At 47.3% G+C, this 19079-nt stretch overlaps 1 protein-coding gene across 1 annotated transcript in view; it reads left to right on the top strand.

The window, feature by feature from the left end:
- Positions 1–1703: 1703 nt before the first annotated feature.
- Positions 1704–19079, top strand: part of prg4b (proteoglycan 4b) — an 81190-nt gene continuing 63814 nt past the window's right edge. Inside the window, exon 1 of the mRNA XM_041207806.1 lies at positions 1704–2076. Within this exon, the coding sequence (XP_041063740.1) occupies positions 1704–2076 (373 nt within the window). The remainder of the gene's footprint in view (positions 2077–19079) is intronic.

Below are 19079 nucleotides of genomic sequence, written 5' to 3' on the forward strand. Positions count from 1 at the left end.
CCTCAACACATGGCCTATGAGCTAAAAACAAAAAAATTAATAATTAACTCACTCAACTCTCGGGAACATCACAACAGTCCAAATCCTTAAACAGTAAGCCTGTGGTTAATTTAAACACCTTGCTACTCACAATGCTACATCACTGAATAAATCAAGTCGGCAACTGTTGACCCATTCAGCCATTGGCAAACATTCTTCTTCCAGAAACGTGCCACTGCCATTTTGTGAAGTCCACCAAATCCGGGAAGCATGGGAAATCCATTGTCCTGCAGTGAATGGTGATGACATCTCGGAAGCCTGTAAGCCCTGAAAAACTGTACCCACGCTTTAAAAATCTTCAACGTGGATCAGAATTCCACACTTCCAGCTCCACTGGGACTCACCCCAAGCCCCAGACCAGTCATGAAATTGGAGTCTTTGGAGGGAAATATTTTTAAGATACAACATTGCTTCAGGTTTAAATTTTTTTTAAAATCGGAAGAGGAATAAGTAAACATACTTCTTTGCTCAAGTCCAATTGTAGATGACACCATTGTACAACAGGATATTGATGGGTCATCCACCAAATTTTGAGGAGGTTTAAAATCCATTGAGCTTCATTTCAACTTAAGATCCAACAAAATATTGGAGAGAGTCAAATTCAATAAGAGATTCCAACTGCCTGGGGAACCTGTCGAGTCCATCATAAATGAATATGGAGCTCATCCAAGGCAGAATCGTGGTGGATGTTACTGACAATTCTCTCTCTGACCTCCTACAAGCTAAAGATGATCTTCCCTTAGACAAGGAAATCCAGCTAGTTAGGCTGTCTGAGTTATGTGAGCAACATAGGACCATCCTAACAAGATTGAATACAACATAGGGCAGAAGACAACACTCAGTCAAGCTTATCAGGTCAAAAAGACGCAGGGAGAGCAATTCCTGAACTGCACAGCAGAGCAACCCTGCCAATGTCGTGGTGCAAAGAATCCTCACAGGAGAGATTAATGTCCTGGGAGTACAGCCCAATCCGTCCACAGGGACATTTTGGTAAACTGTGCAAGTCAAAATCCCAGAACTGCACAGGCATCCCAAAGGTATCTACAAGGTTGAGACCGAAAACCCAGAAGACACACAGCCGTACTTCTCGGGTGATATCAAAGATCTTCATTTTGGAATGCTGACATCCTGGTGAATGGTCATCTAATAAAATTTAAATTAGATTCAGGTGCCAGCATGACAGTCCTGTCAGACAAGGAAACATGGATCAGAGACCTCTTATTTCAAACAACGGACACTCAGCTTTACCGAGTGGGGGAGTCCGACTCCCGGACATCGGCATGATCCTGGAGCCACTGAGGTATGGCAGCAAATAAATCTTTGAGCTGATGTACATCAACCGTAACCTGCCTTTCTCTCTCCTGAGCCAGGATGCCTGCATTGCCCTGGATATCCTCCAGATGGTGGTGGATGTCAAGACTACCAGTGTCACTAGCCAGCCAGAACAGCACAGTGCTGAGTCCTCAAACACTAAAAAATATCCAAATTCCAGAAAGTCCCCATTGGTCAGACCAACCTAATGCTCATGAAATTACCAATGCACCTCTGGTGGAAGGGGTACCAGAGAACGATCAGCAGTTTGAGAAACTGCTAACTCCAACTACAGTGATGGTACAGCTGATCAACACAGCAACTACTGTGCACTCATTGCAGCTTCTAGCCCAATGTCACAACCACAAGCTCTGCTGGAACCTGGTACCAGTCTCTCACCATCAACAACAAAGCGTAGAGGTGATCATACCACTAACCCTTCTTCTCAGCATAGGAATGCACTTCTTCAGCATCAGGACTTCAAGACAGCCCACATGAAGAAAGAAGTGGAAAAAGCAGAGCCAAGGAGGTGTCCACCCTGCAAAAAACGATCAAGAGCAATAGAAACTATGGATCGACACAACAGCCAAACTGACCGGGCATGGGTCAACATTAAGCAATGGAAAAAAAGAATGAAAGAATACCCAAATGTCAGTCCAACCTCCAAGACAACAGCAATAACCAGGACCAACAGAGTTTGCCGCTCTTCTGACAGAATGGCAAAAGGTATGCAGAAGAGTTGTAAAGCCTCCAGAATGCTGGACCTCTCTAAGTTCAAGCTCTTGAACAGGGGGGATGGGGTAGTGAGAATGCTGTTAATGCTAATATTGTAATAGCAATAATGTTGGAATAGCATTAAGGTTGTAATAATAAGGTAATTGCATAAGACTTGTATCAATGTAAGACTTCAAGTAAACTAATGTAATTATATATCCATGGGATAAAGACTGGGTGGGGGGAGGGTGGTATGATATAAGGGTCTGCGGGACTGAGTACAGTATCACTCACACAGTGATGTAAGAAGGCACATGACCCAGAGCTAGGGTCAATGTGGTGTTGGCCAGAGACATGTTAAGATCTAGACATGGAGATAGCTCCTTGCCTGTACTCTCTACTGTGTATATGTATATAGTTACAAATAGTTAATAAAAACTTGGTATTAACATACAGAAGACAATCACCCAACATCATTACAACAGAATGATGACCTTTTTTTCCCAAGAACCTTCAACATAAAAACACTAAAGGCAGGATTTTGCAGGTGACCTCTCAAAGAGGTAGCGGAGAAAGCATCCCCACTGATACTGGCTGCACTGCAGCCATTTAATGCTCCAAGGAACATTAATTCACTGGAGATGGGACTTCTGCCCCTCACTTGGGAGAAAGTCCCACCTAAGAGAGCTGCTGGCCAATCTGATTGGCTTGTAGCTCAATAGTCCCAACAACACCATTAGCGCAGTGGCCAGGACAGATACTACAAGCAATAGTCCCCATGACTGCTACCATCTAGAAGGACAAGGGCAGCAGATACATGGGAACACCACCACCTGCAAGTTTCCCTCTAAGTCACTCACCATCCTGATTTGGAAATATATCGCCGGTCCTTCACTGTTGCTGGGTCAAAATCCTGGACCTCCCTCCCTAACAGCACTGTGGGTGTACCTACACTACAAGGACTGCAGCAGTTCAAGAAGGCAGCTCACCACCACCTTCTCAAGGACAGTCAGAGATAGGGAATAAATGCTGGCCTAGCCAGCGACCCCAACATTCATGAATGAATTTAAAAAAAGGTAAGTTCCAGTTGTCTTACAACAGAGAGGGGAGCTGAGGCCTGAGAGGGGTGGTGGGGGTGCTGTGGTGGGAGTCTTGATGGAGAGGCCAGATGGGGACGGAGCCCCTGTGGGGGACAGGCATTTTGGTGGGAGTGTTTGGGGGGTGGTGCCCAATGTGGAAAGGTGGCCATTTGAAGGAAGAGTTCCACCCTCCACACCCACCACCATCTCCCCACCCAGCTTTCTGTCCCAAGGCCTGAGAAAGGTGACTTTGCAGGCTTCCTCCCTGCTCCTGAGTTCCTCCTGTCAGCCTGGGGAGGTCAGGCATGAAATGGCCCCTAAGTGGTCATAAGTTGCCTGCTTAAAGCCTTTAAATGGGGCCGGCTAGGACTCACCCGTCCCACTGTAAAATTGTAGACAAGTCAGGGTGGGTGAGAGAACGGTGGGAAGGCCATCCAGGGAATTTTATGGGCTTTCCCCTGCCTGCTGTCCCGATGGCAGGGGAGAATAAAATTCAGCCCTAAAGAAAACTTATATAAATGCAAGCTTCAGATCCACTTCTGAAAGACTTCCAAATTCTTCATAGAGTGAACCACAAGCATAGTGAAGACTTTAAAACAACTTTCCCACATAATTTTACATGGACAACAAACTTAGATGAAAGAACAAAGTGCAGTATTTCTAAGTCATTGTCATAGCTTATGAACAGTTGAAGTCCCAAGGACAGATTCTTCACAGCACTCTACTAGTTACATCCTGCCATCACAAAAATAATCAATTTATCCCTACTCTGTTTTCTGTCCTATAACCCATTCTCAATTTTTACTAATGTATTACCCTAAATCCACAAACTCTAATGTGTAAAAACCTCATGTGGCAAAATCAAAATACCTTCTAAAATCTAAATTTACTACATCCACTGACACCCCCACACCACAGCCCCCACTCCCACCCCCTTATCTACCTAGGTAGTTACATCCTCACAAAAATCCTAATAGATTTGCCTTTCATTAAACAGCGTTGATTCTGCCCAATTATATTGTGGTATTATTATTAGTATTACACTTTTTGTATTTCTAATCTGGTGGGTTTGGGCAGACGAGTCAGGCAGGTGACTTTCCAGGGTAGGCGGTGGCATAGTGATATTGTTACTAGGCTAGTGTTCCAGAGACCAGGGTAATGCTCATGGCAGATGGTGAAATTTAAATTCAATAAAAATCTGGAATGAAAAGACTGATGATGACCACAAAACCATTGCTGATTGTCGTGAAAAAAAATCCATCTGGTTCACTAATGTCCTTTAGGAAAGGAAATTTGCCGTCCTTACCTGGTCTGGCCTACATGGGACTCCAGCAATGTGGTCGATTATTAAGTGCCCTCTGAGCATGTGCAGTTAGGGATGGGCATAAATGCTGGTCTAGCCATGAATGAATAAAGAAAAAAAAAATTTTTTTAGTGGCCAAGGGACATGATGTTATTTGATTATCTTTTTCGTTAGGCAAGCTGGTAAATGAATTATTTACTTGAATCAGCCTGGCACATTGGTGCTCCAGCAAAAAACTTTGTTGGCATGGTTTCACCATGGAACATTTTAGTAACAAAACTCAGATCAAACATCAACTATCTCTAACAGAATTACCTGGAAAAACTCAGCAGGTCTGGCAGCATCGGCGGAGAAGAAAAGAGTTGACGTTTCGAGTCCTCATGACCCTTGGTCATTCTGTTTTTGTTTTGGATTTCCAGCATCCGCAGTTTTTTTGTTTTTATCAACTATCTCTAGATGTTTCCTTCCTGCTACACACAATTCATAAGGTTTAGGCTGGGAAAGATCTGCAAAACAAACTTTTAAACTTATATTTTTTTCTAATCAAAGACTAAATGCTTCCATAACTGTGTATGTCATTCAGGAATATTGCCCTGCCCTTTTTATGCTAGCTGATCATCCTCAAGACAGCAAAACTAGATGGCAGGGATATATAATAATGATGTATAGAAGCATGGAAAGTCTATGGAAACCTGTGCATATGCATTGGAGCAGTGACTTCAACAGAGAACAACATAAAAACATTAAAGAACACTTGTATAAATACAAGTTTCAGAACTACATCTGAAAGACTTCCACAAAGTGAAGACTTAAAACAGAAATTTGGTAATCAGGTGCAGTGGGCTAAAGAGTTAGCATCAAATCTAAACCAAGGAACGACAGATAATGAGAAATAATGGGAGACAGTGAGATATTGTGGCAGAGGCCAGGTGAATAAATATATAAAACATTAATGCAAGAACTATGAACTTTAAGTGAACAGACAATTGGCACACAGTTGAAAAAATATAGCCTGCACATCCTGTGCCATGTGGGAGATCCAGTACTTTTCATGTTCCATGGAAAACCATGATCTGAATTTTTGTGGGGACAGAGAGGGTGTCTGGCTTAGCAACAATGGCGCTGGAGACCCAATTCTGGATGTCCCATCTCCAAACCCAGTACCCACAATTTTTACCTGGAGAGATCGGTGGTGGGTTGCGCAAAGGCAGGAGCAGCAACCTCATGAAGAAGGGGTACAGGGGCTCCACATACCCTGCCCAGGTGCGACAGCGAGCCATGGCTGGTCAGCACCTAGTGATACCCAGGGTCTAATGACGCTGCCTGCCTTCCTGCAGATGACCAAAAACCAGCGTCGCCAATGGCTGTGCAAGTAAAGGGACCTGGTGGCTCACATCGGCTACTTACTGCAGAACTTGGTGCCATGGAGATGTGGAGGGCGGCAACTGCCAGTGGCTGTGAAAGTGCCTGCGGTGTTCAATTTCTATGCCAGTGGCTCCTTTCAGGGCTCCACAGGTGACCTCTGTGGAATCTCACGATCTGCCACCCACAAATGCATCCATGAGGTCACAGATGCGATCTTCTCCATGGCACACAACTTTGTGCATTTTGCCTGGGACCGGGAAAGCCAGGATGCAAGGGCCATTGGATTTGCCCTGATCTCGGGATTCCCACACGTGCAGGGTCTGATTGATTGCACTCATGTGGCGCTCAGATCTCCGTCGCTACACCCAATGGACTTTATCAACCACAAGGGGTTCCACTCACTGAATGTGCAGCTGGTGTGCGACTACCAGAAACGCATCCTGCAGGTGTGCGCACGGTTTCCAGGGAGTGTGCATGACGTCTACATCCTGAGCCGCTTGCAGATCCCTGCAGTCTTCCAGGGTTCACAGAAGCTGCAGGGTTGGCTCCTCGGGGCAAGGGCTACCCGCAGAGGCCGTGGCTGTTCACAACCATGCGGCGGCCTCAGACAGCAGCAGAATGACAGTATAATGAGGCTCATGCAGCAGCTCCCAGCTTGGTGAAGCAGACCAACAGGATGCTGAAGATGAGTTTCTGGTGCCTGGACCTATCTAGTGGAACCCTGCAATACAGTCCGCAGAGGGTGTCACGCATCATTGTCATCTGCTGTGCCCGTTACAACCTGGTGCATGGAACAGGGAGACGAACCTGCTGAGGAGGAGGCTGTAGGTCTCCTTGATGAGGAGGATGCCGATGGGCATGAGGGTGAGGGGGAACTCGGTAGTGACGATGACGGGGATGAGGCTCTCACACTAGCCAGACAAGGCAGGCACGCTCTGGAGGCCCTCGTAGCTGCCAGATTTGTGGAGGATGATGACAACATAGAGTGATGTGTCCCCGTGAATCCTCACATCGCAGTTGTGAACGTTTGACTCCAGTCTGGCTTATGGCAGCATGAATACCCTCTGTGAGAATGCTCCTGTCATGGAGATGCAGTGGAGGACCTAATAGTCGCTCGATTGCAGGAGGATGATGGCAACTTGCAGTGAGGACATTCCATAGATCTTCACATGGCCTCTGAGAATGTCTGACTCCTGTCTGGCCAAGGGAAGCTTGCTTGTACTCCATGATCAGGGCCATCTCAGAGACGCAGCCATGAAACTTTAGATGCACCTGATGCCATGTCCACCTTCAGCACCTCAGCCTTACAGGAGCTGGTGCACAGTATCACAGGTTGCAGATGCTGGTGTGATAGGGGCTAACACCACCTTAAAGATGCTGAGAGCACAGAGAAAGAATGAGAGAACTCTGTGGCGCCTGCCCACTACATTCTGGCAGCAGTGACCAGCACCACCAAGTTCAGTAATGTTTCCAGGGAGTGTGAGGCTGGACCATCACTGTGGTCTGAAGGCTGCACAGAGCACAGGGAAGAGGTCCTGGACTGAGACACCTGCCTTTTATTTTGTAGAGAAAGGTTTCACATTGAGTGACAAGAACACTGCTCATCAGAACAAGGAGCCTTAGGCTAAAGTTTCATGCCTGCATCTCTGAGATGGCCCTGATCATGGAGCGTAAGCGAGCTGCCCTCGGCCAGACAGGAGTCAGACATTCTTAAGAGTTTATTGACAATAGTGAACAGTATGTACAAGTGATCAATGCCAGGCTGTGTAACTACTTTTACCTAACTTTCCTAACCCTGCCGCTACATCTTGTTGCTCTCCGGACATCCACAGCGGAGTTGGAGGCAGCCTGCTGACTGTGACAGCCTGTCTGTGATGATTTTGGCGGGTGTTCCCTGGAGGGCCTAGACTGGGAGGGCGCCGGCCTGCTTTCGGGGTCCTGCTGTGTGGCAGTATAGCACCCTCCTCAGCTTGTGAAGCTGGATCTGCGGAGGTCACAGGAAGAGGGGATACAGGTGGGCCGGTCACTCCCAGAGTCACCTGGGTAGATGGCCCCAGAGTGTGTATCTGCTAATCCTCCTCCCTATGAGTGCCCGAGGGCCCCTGGCTGACTCCATGAGTGGAAGGGGTAGCTGGAGTGAGATCGAGCTGCCCAGCACCCCTCTCGTGTACACATTGTTGGAGGCCAGCTATGGCATTAGCGATGGATTTAAGCCCACACAGCATTGCAGGAGTAATGTCCTGGACCAAGGTCTCCATGGCGGCCGCCATCTTGCCAGTGTTGACCTTGGTGCGTTGCAATGTCAGCGCTATCACCTCAGCCTGAAGGCGGACGGACTCCTCCATTGTGCCTTCCAATCTGAAGAGTGCAGCAGACATCTCTTCCTGATGTTCCCGAGCTTGCCTTTGCAGCTCCAACAACTGTGACATGACCGAGTGCAGAGGCTCATCATCTGACTCGGATTCAGCAACGTTCTGGCTGCCAGCAATCCTCCAAGTGCCGGGGATCTGGGAAGTCCCTGCCACCGCCTGCTGTGGATCAAAAAGTGCGATGTGTCACTGGATTGTGATCCCGCAGCTGCTCTAAAGCGAGGTCCCACCGAGTTGTGTCTCTGCTCTGGTGAAGGGTGTGGGTGATCACTGTGATGGTCTTCAGGGAGGGCGCCTTCAGATTCTTCTTCAGATGTTTCTTTGGGGCTTGATTGGAGGCCCTGGATCATGGACTCTGTCGGCTGTTTGGCAGATGTGCCTGTGAAAGCAAGGGGAGATAATTAGTGTATGGCAGTGACCTGTGAAACAGGACACATCACTCACAGCATGGTTGTCTGATGGATGTTGCACTGCTGGATCCTCACTTGATACAGCAGCACCATCAGCACAGGACTGGTCCCAGTCATTGCTGGCCAGCTGGATGGCTCTGTTTTCGAATTCTGTCAGAACCTTGATCTCCAGCATCCCTCCACCTGTCTGCGAACTTTCTCTCCTGCCCAGCCAGATCATAAGTATGCCTGGCCTATGTGGGTGGTGAGTGGTCCCATAGACAAGATGAGGACAATGATGGTATGTGTGAAAGATTGAATGGGGAGGTCCCTTGCTCTGGCAATGAATGAGGGCCCTGTGGATGTGTGATGGGTTTGTGAGTGCGTGAGTTGGGAGTGATGATAAAGGTGACTTACACTGGTAGAACGAAGGAGATTATTCATTTTTTGCGGCACCGTGTGGCTGTCCTCCTCTGCAGGGTGTTTGCACTGACCACCGCTGCCACCACCTCCCAAAACGGGTTGGTGACCTTGCTGACAATCCTGCGGCCAGAACGGGGGTACAGCACACCCCACCCATGACATCCAGCAGTCACTCAAAGGACCCGTCGTTGAAATGGAGGGGGGGGTGGCTGTAGCCTTTTTTTCCTTTGCTTGCCATGTCTCCCAGGCAGTGGTGATGAGCGTTGGCAATGAGCGCTTTGCTGGTAGCTGCCTTTTAAAGGTGGCGGCCAACATGATGCAACAGCTGGGTGATGGCGGGTGGGCGAATGAGAACCTGCTCACCATGGAAATGGCGTGTTTCGCAGGAGTGAATAAATGATGAGGCAGACTCGGGACGATACGGCGTGAAAACCCACCATTTTCATCGGCAGGTAGGACTCCTTTTTACCCTCCTGCTACCGTACATAGTGCAATTCTGGGAAAATTCCACCCAGTGTTTCAGGAGTTAAGGAAGAGAGTAAAAAGTCGGACCTCAAAGGTGATAATCTCTCAATTACCCAGAGCACAATGCAGGTGAGTATAGATGAAGCAGGTTAACATGTGACTGGAGGACTTTAGATTCCTCAGTCATTGTGACCAGCTCTGGGGCAGGAGGAATGCGTACAATGTGATCAGATTGCACGTCAACAGACCAGGGATCAATGTTCATGCGGGGAGGTTAATATGTGCTGTGGGAAGGTTTAACTAATTTGGCTAAGAAAGGGGGCCTCAATGAAGCATCAGAGAGGGAAAAAAAAGGTGCATTGATGAGTAGGGGAGGCAGGCAGCAATAGAGTAAAAAGTAATCCAGAAAGGAGAGGGTTACACAGGAAAGAAATGCAGAACTTGGAGTATAGGCAGACTTCTCCATTCCGGGACTAAATCCTGTAGCGGGGTTGGGAATCGGGAGTGTTTCCCACCGCAGGGGCCAGTGGGAATTCGTGCTATATCGCTCATTGCTGGCCTGACTAATTATGCAGTCAAGGGTTTCCCGATGTTTTGCGCAGTGGTGCCGGTTGGATGGCAAGTGCCCAACCATCATATGAGGGCGCCTTTTTTAAAAGGCCCGGACATCAACTAGCCCACCATTGAAGAAGGGGACGGCCTACCAATCACAGGGACCTCCGGCCCCCAAATTCAATGATGTGTCCCTGGAGGTCCTGCTCAATGCAGTTGAGGCCAGGAGGTGCGTCCTCTACCCAGTGGATGGAAGGAGGAGGCTGAGCAGTGAAACTAACCCTGCAAGGCAGAAAACCTCCAAGGTACTCAGTGCCTAGGGCCTCCACCAGAGGACTGCCCTGCAATGTAGGAGAGGGACAAATGACCTCATCCACGTCACTAGGGTAAGTGAACCCTCACCTGCTCAAACTCACCTCACTGAATGGTAAAGGGGACATGGGCCTCAGTGGCAAGGGTACCATCTGTGCAGCCCATACGTAAGAAAGCTACTCAACATGATGAGGTGATGCCTCATAGCCCCACTGCAGTCCATCTAGTGTGCAGGTGGAGAGGCCACAGTGGGTCTCTGACACTTGCACACAGAGAGCGGAAATGCAGTCTGGGGGTGGGGCAGGTGGGGTGGCAGGGGCAAGGGGAAGGAGGTTAGGTGTTGAAGGCATCACCAAACACTGCTAATGACATGCCTCTGTGAGCCTTATCCTTCTATCTGCATGGGCTCATGGGTCTGGAGGGTGCTGCCCCAGAACCCTTCTGGACAACCTGTAGTGCATCAATCAGATGGCACACAATCCTGTGGGTTATTCATAGGACTGGAAGCATTAGAAAAATATCTGAAATCCAATTGCTCTCAACACCATCTTCTCTCCTTGTGCAAGAAAAGCTGAGGCACAACAGGAGAGAGAGAAGATGGGATTCTGAGGCCCTCAGCTGAGTGGCACCTGGTCTGCCTGCTCTCTGATGAAGTGGTGCAGACATGTGTACGCATCGAGGTCTCCGCGGGGAAGGTGTCGGATGCCATGAAGAACCTGGTCCAACAAAATGCCCAGTTTCTGCTGGAGATACACACAGACCTGCACTTCATCACTGTAGCCATGGGTGAGTTTTTGTAGTGGCTACGCAAGAGGAGGATGAGGCACCTCAACCTCCCTCCAAGTGCCCCTTTCCCTCAAGGAGTCAGGCAGGGCCCCTTGGGCACCCAAAGGGAGGAGGACTGGTTGTTGAACCCCCTGGGACCACCACTCAGGAGTCTCTGAGGGTGTCCGGCCCTTTGGAATCCCCTTGCCTGTGACCCCTTCAGCCTTGTCCTCTGTGAGGCAGAGGGAGCAGCTGCCCCACAGCAAGACAGCCAAAGTAAGCCACCCTCCAGGCCTCTGGTCTCCAGAGGATGAGTGCCAAGGTCATCCAAGATAACAGCGCCAACTGGTCAGCAGGCTGCCTCCACCCCTGCTGCTTATGTCGGAGGAGCACCTAGAAAAGGTTATAGGGAGCGCAAGATTAAGAAGTTTTGAATTCACTTGTAGTTGCATGGGTGCACTATGATTGTTAATGTTATGACACTTTTGTGAATAGAGTACATTAGCACTTTAATGAGGTCTGATGTGGTTTTTTTGTGAATCATAGCCCTTAAGCCTGTGCGCACCTCCCCGCCACCGCCACCATCTTCAGAGGGACACCCAACACTGGGTCTATGTTCCCCAGAGTCAGGCATGTGCAGGGCAGTAAAGGTGTTTGCCAGGGCCCTTGCAAGCCATATGCAAGAAGTCTCCCACTCATGCTAAGCCTTTGCCCTTCACGCTTTCATCTATCCTAAGGCCCTAGCATTGTAAGTACTACATGCTGGGGTTCCCCTTCAGTTGTCTAGCTGCAATGACTTGCAACTCTGCCCACCCCTGATGACTCAACTCCCATCTCAAGATCTCCACCACGAAGCTCTGCAAAGTTGTAAGCAGCCATGGATGTTCTCTTCAACCTGCAGTCCAATAACTTTACCTATCCCTGTGACCCACACACTCTCCCCCGTAACTATTGACCCCGACATAGGTATAACATTTGACCTTCCCATGGTTACCCTTCAACCCACCCCTCACCACCCTCTGTCCTGTGCAAGTGAATGTTTACATCCCCTACCTTCCCAATGTGACAGTAGATTTCCCCCACCCCCCTCATTCTGCCGGATCCCAGAATCCGCTTCTCTTTCCGTATCCCTTCCAACAGTCCTCAGCACCCCTTTACCTGCCATCACAGAGTCCTCACTCTCCCCCACTCCGTCCTGGCTCCCACTGCACCCTCTAACCCTCACCATCTCTCCCAGCACCAATTCCCTCAGTATGCCCCTCAGGACTCATCAGTTGACACCACAGATCCCTCCCTCTGAACTCCTTTCCCTTTTGCCCCCACACGTGCACAACGGCCCACCCACCAGCCCACATTCCAGCAAGGCCCTTGTCACTCTCCCGCTCCATGCCACCTCACCCATTACATGACCCCCACAGCATCTGTCTCTTTCCTCTAACACCGTCAACTTCCCCTGTCCCTCTCTTGACATCCACACCCTCCCCACCATCTAACCCTACCCCCTCAAACAGACTCATCACTGCCAACAGTACCTCATGCAGCCGTCTGCCTGCAGCTTGAAGATCCACCCCCTGGAAGTTGCTGTGTGTGAAGAAGATCCAAGTGGTTGATGCTCCACCCACCCATTGCTGCACCTAGTGTTCCAGGGTCCAGTCACTGGAGGCCTCCACCTTTTGATGTCCCAGGCCTCCTTGCAGCTAAGTCCAACGTGTATACACCACATTGGTCCGGCATGTTCCAGACTGGCATGATTCCAGCAGACTGGCTGTTGTCATGGACAATCGGGCTGTGGACGATTCCGGTCAGGCTTTCATCTGCATCCCGTTAACAGGATGCAAAACAGTTTCACACCAGCCTCAGGCAGGAATGATGATCCAGCATGAAGAGTGGGAGCGCACATTCCTGCCATCATTTTACGCTGGCGGGAAACTGAGTTTTCAGCTCCTGCCTGCCATTAAACCCGCCGTGCAGAAGACTGGAAAACTGTATTGAATGTATAAATGCACAGAGTGTGACAAATGAGCCCTTGCTCAAACAAGGGCAAGAACTAAACATTCCTGGCTACAATATTTTCAAGATAGAAAAAGATTTTTAAAAATATATATTTCATTCACATGATGGGAGTAATTTTTCCATTGTTACCATTTATTATCCATTCCGAATTGCCCTTGAGAAAGTGCTGGTGAGCCACTTCCTCGAATCTCTGCAGTGCATGTGATTAAGGTACTCCACAGTGATGTCATGGAGGGATTTTGACCCAACAACCATCATGGAACAGTGATATATTTCCAAGTCAGAATGGTATGTGACATCAAGGGGAATTTGGAGGTAGCGGTGTTCCCGCACACTTCCTGCCTTTGTCCTTCTAGGTGATAGAGATTGCAGGCTGGGAGGTACTGTTGATGAAGTCTTGGTGAATTGCTACAGTATGTCTTGTAGATGATACACACTGCACAGAGGGTGTGCTTGTGGTGGAATGAGTGAATGGTTAAGGTGGGTGATGGGGTGCCAATCAAGTGGGCTGTTTTATCCTGGATGGTGTCAAGCTTTTTGAGTGTTGTTGGCATTCCATTCATCCAAGCAAATTGGGAGTATTCTATCACACTCCTGACTCATGCCTTGTGTGGTGAATAAGCCTTGAGGAGTTGGGCCATGCGTTACACACCACAGAATACCAGCTTTTGGCCTTGCTTTTACAGCCACAGCATGTGTGTGGCCGGTGCAGTTAAGGTTCAGGTAAATGGTCATCCCAAAGAAGTTAAGGGTGGGGTATTTGATGATGAATGCCATTGAATGTCAAGGGAAGATGATTAGACTCTCCTGTTGAAGATGGGCATTGCCTGGCACTTGAGTGGCATTGTTCCTTGCCATTTATCCGTCCAAGGTAAATTGAAGCCTAAAGATCAAAGCTCTATAGTTCTGCCATAACCAGTTGTGAATGGTACTGAACAATTAAACAACTAACAGAAGGAAGACGCTCCATTAATATCCGCATTGTCAATGATGATGGAGTTCAGCACAAGTGCAAAAATACAAGTCTGAAGTGTTTGGATCCATTTTCAGAAGTGCTGAATGTGTCATTCATCATGACTCCTCCTGAAGTCTCCACCACCACAGAAACCAGGCTTCAACCAGTGTGATTCACTCCATGTGATAACAAGAAACAGTGAGGCACATTGGATACAGCAAAGGCTTTAGGCTCCAACAACATCATGACTTGTGCTTTTAGATGGTGGACAGGCTTTGGGAGTTAGGAGGTAAGTTATTTACTGAAGAATTCCCAACTTTTGATCTGCTCACGTAAGAATTTATAGTTGGTTCAGTTAATTTTGGGGGAAATAGCAACCCCAGGATGCGGATAATGGGGAATTCAGTGATGGTAATACCATTGAATGTCAAGGGAAGATCGTTAGATTCTCTATTGTCGGAGATAATCATTACCTGGCACTTGTGTGGTGCAAATGTTACCTGCCACTTGTCTGCTCAAGCCTAAACATTGTCCAGGTCTTTTTGCATTTGGGCACAGACTGCTTCAATGTGAAAGTCTTGAGTGGTACTGAGCACTACGCAATCACCAGCATACATCCCCACCTTTGACCTTATAATGGAGAGAAGGTCATTGATGAAGCAGCTGAAGATGGTTGGGCCTAGGATACTGCCCTGAGGAACTCCTGCAGCAATGTTGCGGGGCTGACTGAGATAATTGGCCACCAACAACCATGATCTCTTCTTTTGTGCTGGCCATTATTACAACCAATGGATAGTTTTCCCCCTGATACCTATTGGCTTCAATTCCTTCATGGTTGACCACAAAATCCAAGGTATTAGAGCAGCCACTATACTACAAACTTAATTGTCTGTAAAGTACTTTGGGACATCCTGAATTCATGAAAGGTACTACATAAATGCAAGTCTTTGATTTTTACAGGGAACAACCAAACAAAACATAAAGCGCAGAGGAAAACTGAAAAAGAAAATAAGCGGGGTAAAGAAAATCAACAAGCAAAGTTTAGTGTGTAATAAAAGGAAAAACAAAGAGAAGGGTAAGCATGGACTTCATTTAAAACAGAGAGTGGAGAGCGTGTGGACTTCATTTAAAACAGAGAGCCAGAAAGCATGGACTTAATTTAAAACAAAGAGTGGGGTGAACGTGGACTTCATTTAAAACAAAGGGCGGGTAAGCATGTCGATTTTATTTAAAACTATTTAAAAGGTTCACGGAGAGCAGCTGATTGGTGAGTTGGATTGGTGAGTATTTCTAGTCTTTAGATTAAAATTAAGGTCCAAAGTTAATGTTTAGATCTCTAGTCTTTATTTTCTCTTTCTTAAAAATAGTTTGTTAAGTATAAGATCGATACTGGTGTAAATAATTAATTTCAATACGGTGTAAAGAGCAGGGATGCTAGAGTAATTAATAAATTAATTAAATTAAATAAGATAGTGATGGCAGGGTGGGCGATGTGTTGCTGCTGCAGCATGTGGCAACTGTTGGACACCAAGGTGATCTAGAGTGAACACATCTGTAGTAAGTGTTTGCTGCTCGAGGAACTTCAGATCCGAGTTAAGGAGCTGGAGCCTGAACTGCAGACATTGCACCACATCAGGGAGGGGGAAAGTTACCTGGGTACTTTGCTCCAGGAGGCGGTCATACCCCACAGATTAGATCATTCGAATTTGGTCTGTGGTCAGGGACAGGAAGGTGTGACTGCAGGTGAAGCAGGTATGGGCACCCAGGGGGTAGCGTTCAAGGAGCCTTGGCCCCTGAAATTGTCCAACAGTTACGAGGTTTTTGCAAGCTGGGTGGACGAAAGCAAGGACTGCAGGGAGGATGAGCAAACTGACCATGGCACTGTGGTACAGGGAGCCATTCAAGTGGGGGGAGGAAATAGGAACGTAGTAGTGGTAGGGGACAGTATAGTTAGGGGGATAGATACTGTTCTGTGCAGCCATGAGCATGAGTCGCGAAGGCTGTGTTGCCTTCCTGGTGCCAGGGTTAAGGACATCTAATCAGGGCTGGAGAGGAACTTGGAGTAGGAGGGGAGGGATCCAGTTGTCATCATCCACGTTGGTACCAACGACATTGATAGGACTAGAAAGGAGGTTCTGCTGAAAGAATTTGAACAGTCAGGAGCTAAATTAAAAAGCAGAACCTACAAGGTAATAAACTTGGAAATCTCAGGCAAGCTAGTATAGGGTAAATAAACTCAAGGAGTTAAATGCATGGCTCAAAGAATGGTGTGGGAGGAATGGGTTTCAGTTCATGGGGCACTGACGTCAGTACTGGGGTAGAAAGGAGCTGTTCCAGTGGGGTGGGCTTCACTTGAACTGTGCTGGGATCAGTATCCTGGTGAATCGAATAACTAGGGCTGTAGAGAGGGCTTTAAACAAAATAAAGTGGGGGAGGGTTCTGGAGAGGAGATGAGTAGGCTTACAAAGCAAAAGGATATGGCGGCATTGCAGGGCAACTACTTAGATAATGATACCCAGAGTGTGACAGGAAAGGACAGAGTGTACAAACAGCAGGAAATAGGGTCAAAAGGGGGAAAAATGGTAAAAAGATAAAAATTAATGGCTCTTTACTTAAATGCATGAGGTATTTGGAACAAAGTAAATGAATTAACAGCACAAATAGAGGTTAATGGGTATGATCTTATAGCCATTACGGAGACATGGTTACAAGGAGATCAAAGCTGGGATCAACCTAGTGAATCTTCTCTGGACTGCTTCTGGGAACTAAATATTCAGGGGTATATGCCTTTTTGAAAGGACAGTCAGGAAGGAAAGGAGGATGGGGTGGCTTTGTTAGTACAAGATGGAATATGTACAATAGCAAGAAATGACCTTGAATTGGAAGATGTGGAATCCATATGGGTGGAGGTAAGAAATAACAAGGGAAAGAAGACATTGGTGGGAATAGTCCATAGGCCCCCTAACAGTAGCTATGCTGTCAGACAGAGAATAAATCAGGAAATAATAAGATGAGTCCTTGGTGTTTGGGGTAGTATATTAGCATGGATGGAGAACTGGCTGACTAATAGAAGACAGAGAGTTGGGATATGGGATGTATTTTCAGGATGGCAACCTGTAACTAGTGGAGTGCCACAGAGATCAGTACTGCGGCCACAATTATTTACAATATATATTAATGACTTAGAACCATAGAACACTACAGCACAGAAAAACAGGCCATTCAGCCCTTCTAGTCTGTGCTGAAATATTATTCCGCTAGTCCCATTGACCTGCACCCAGTCCATAACCCTCCAGACCTCTCCTATCCATGTATCTATCCAATTCATTCTTAAAACTTAAGAGTGAGCCTGCATTTACCACGTCAGATAGCAGCTCGTTCCACACTCCCACCACTCCCTGAGTGAAGAAGTTCCCCCTAATGTTCCCCCTAAACCTTTCCCTTTTTACCCTAAAGCCATGTCCTCTCGTGTTTATCTCTCCTAATCTAAGTGGAGAGAGCCTACTCGCATTTACTCTGTCTATACCCTTCATAATTTTGTAAACTTCTATCAAATCTCCCCTCATTCTTCTATGTTCCAAGGAATAAAGTCCTAACCTGTTTAATCTTTCCCTGTAACTCAACTCCTGAAGACCCGGCAACATCCTAGTAAATCTTCTCTGCACTCTTTCAATCTTATTGATGTCCTTCCGGTAGTTAGGCAACTAGAACTGCACACAATACTCCAAAATTGGTCTCACCAATGTCTTATACAACCTCACCCTAACATCCCAACTCCTACACTCCATACTTGATTTATGAAGGCCAGTATGCCAAAAACTTTCTTTACAACCCTGTCTACTGTGACGTCACTTTCAGGGAATTATGTATCTGAACTCCCAGATCCCTTTGTTCCTCCGCACTCCTTAATGCCCTACCATTTACTGTGTATGTCCTATCTTGGTTTGTCCTTCCAAAATGCAACACCTCAAATTTTTCTGCATTAAATTCCGTCTGCCATTTTCTGGCCCATTTTTCCAGTTGGTCCAGATCTCTCTGCAAGCTTTGAAAGCCTTCCTCGCTGTCCACAACGCCTCCAATCTTAGTGTCATCAGCAAACTTGCTGATCCAATTTACCACATTATCATCCAGATCATTGATATAGACAACAAACAACAATGATCCCAGCACAGATCCCTGAGGCACACCACTTGTCACAGGCCTCCAGTCTTAGATGAGGGAAATTAATGCACTATCACCAAGTTTGCAGATGACACAAAAATAGGTGGAAAGGCAAGTGGTGAGGATGACACAAAGAATCTACAGAGGGAAAGAGACAGGTTAAGTGTGTGTGCAAAAAACATGGCAGATAGAATATAATGTGGGAAAGTGTGAGGTTACGCACTTTGGCAGGAAGAATAGAGGAGCTGAATTTATTTAAATGGAAAAAGACTGCAGAAGGCTGCAGCAGAGAGAGATTTGGGGGTCTTCGTTCATGAATCCCAAAATGCTACCATACAAGTTCAGCAGGTAATAGGTAAGGCAAATGGAATGTTGGCCTTTATTTCAAAGGGAATACGGTACAAAAATAGGGAAGACTTGCTAAAACTATACAAGGCACCAGTTAGCCCACACATAGGGCAGAATTTAGCCCTTGGCTGGCGGGCGGGCCCCACCAGCTCGGTGGCGGGCGGGCAGCTGAACCCCGCCACCGAAACAGGGCCCGCCGCCATTTTGAGTGGGCAGGCCAATTAAGGCCCGCCCAGTGGCCTGCCCGACAGGAAGCGCTATGCGCTTCCAGTTCCTGTGGAGGGGGGTGAGTCCCCAACTGTCAAAGTGCACTCTTTCACGCATGCGCGCAAAAGAGCACACATCTCCCTGAGGCAAAGTCCTGTCTCAGGGAGTTTAGTGAAAGGTAAGTAAAGTCAAAAAATAGAGACATTTTAAAATTATTAACATGTCCCCTCAAGTGGCAATGTCACACGAGATGGGACATGTTGATAACAAAGTCATAAAATTTATTACATTTTTACAAAACGGTAATGA

The sequence above is a fragment of the Carcharodon carcharias genome, chromosome 16 (genome assembly GCF_017639515.1).
Source record: "Carcharodon carcharias isolate sCarCar2 chromosome 16, sCarCar2.pri, whole genome shotgun sequence".
NCBI lineage: Eukaryota > Metazoa > Chordata > Chondrichthyes > Lamniformes > Lamnidae > Carcharodon > Carcharodon carcharias.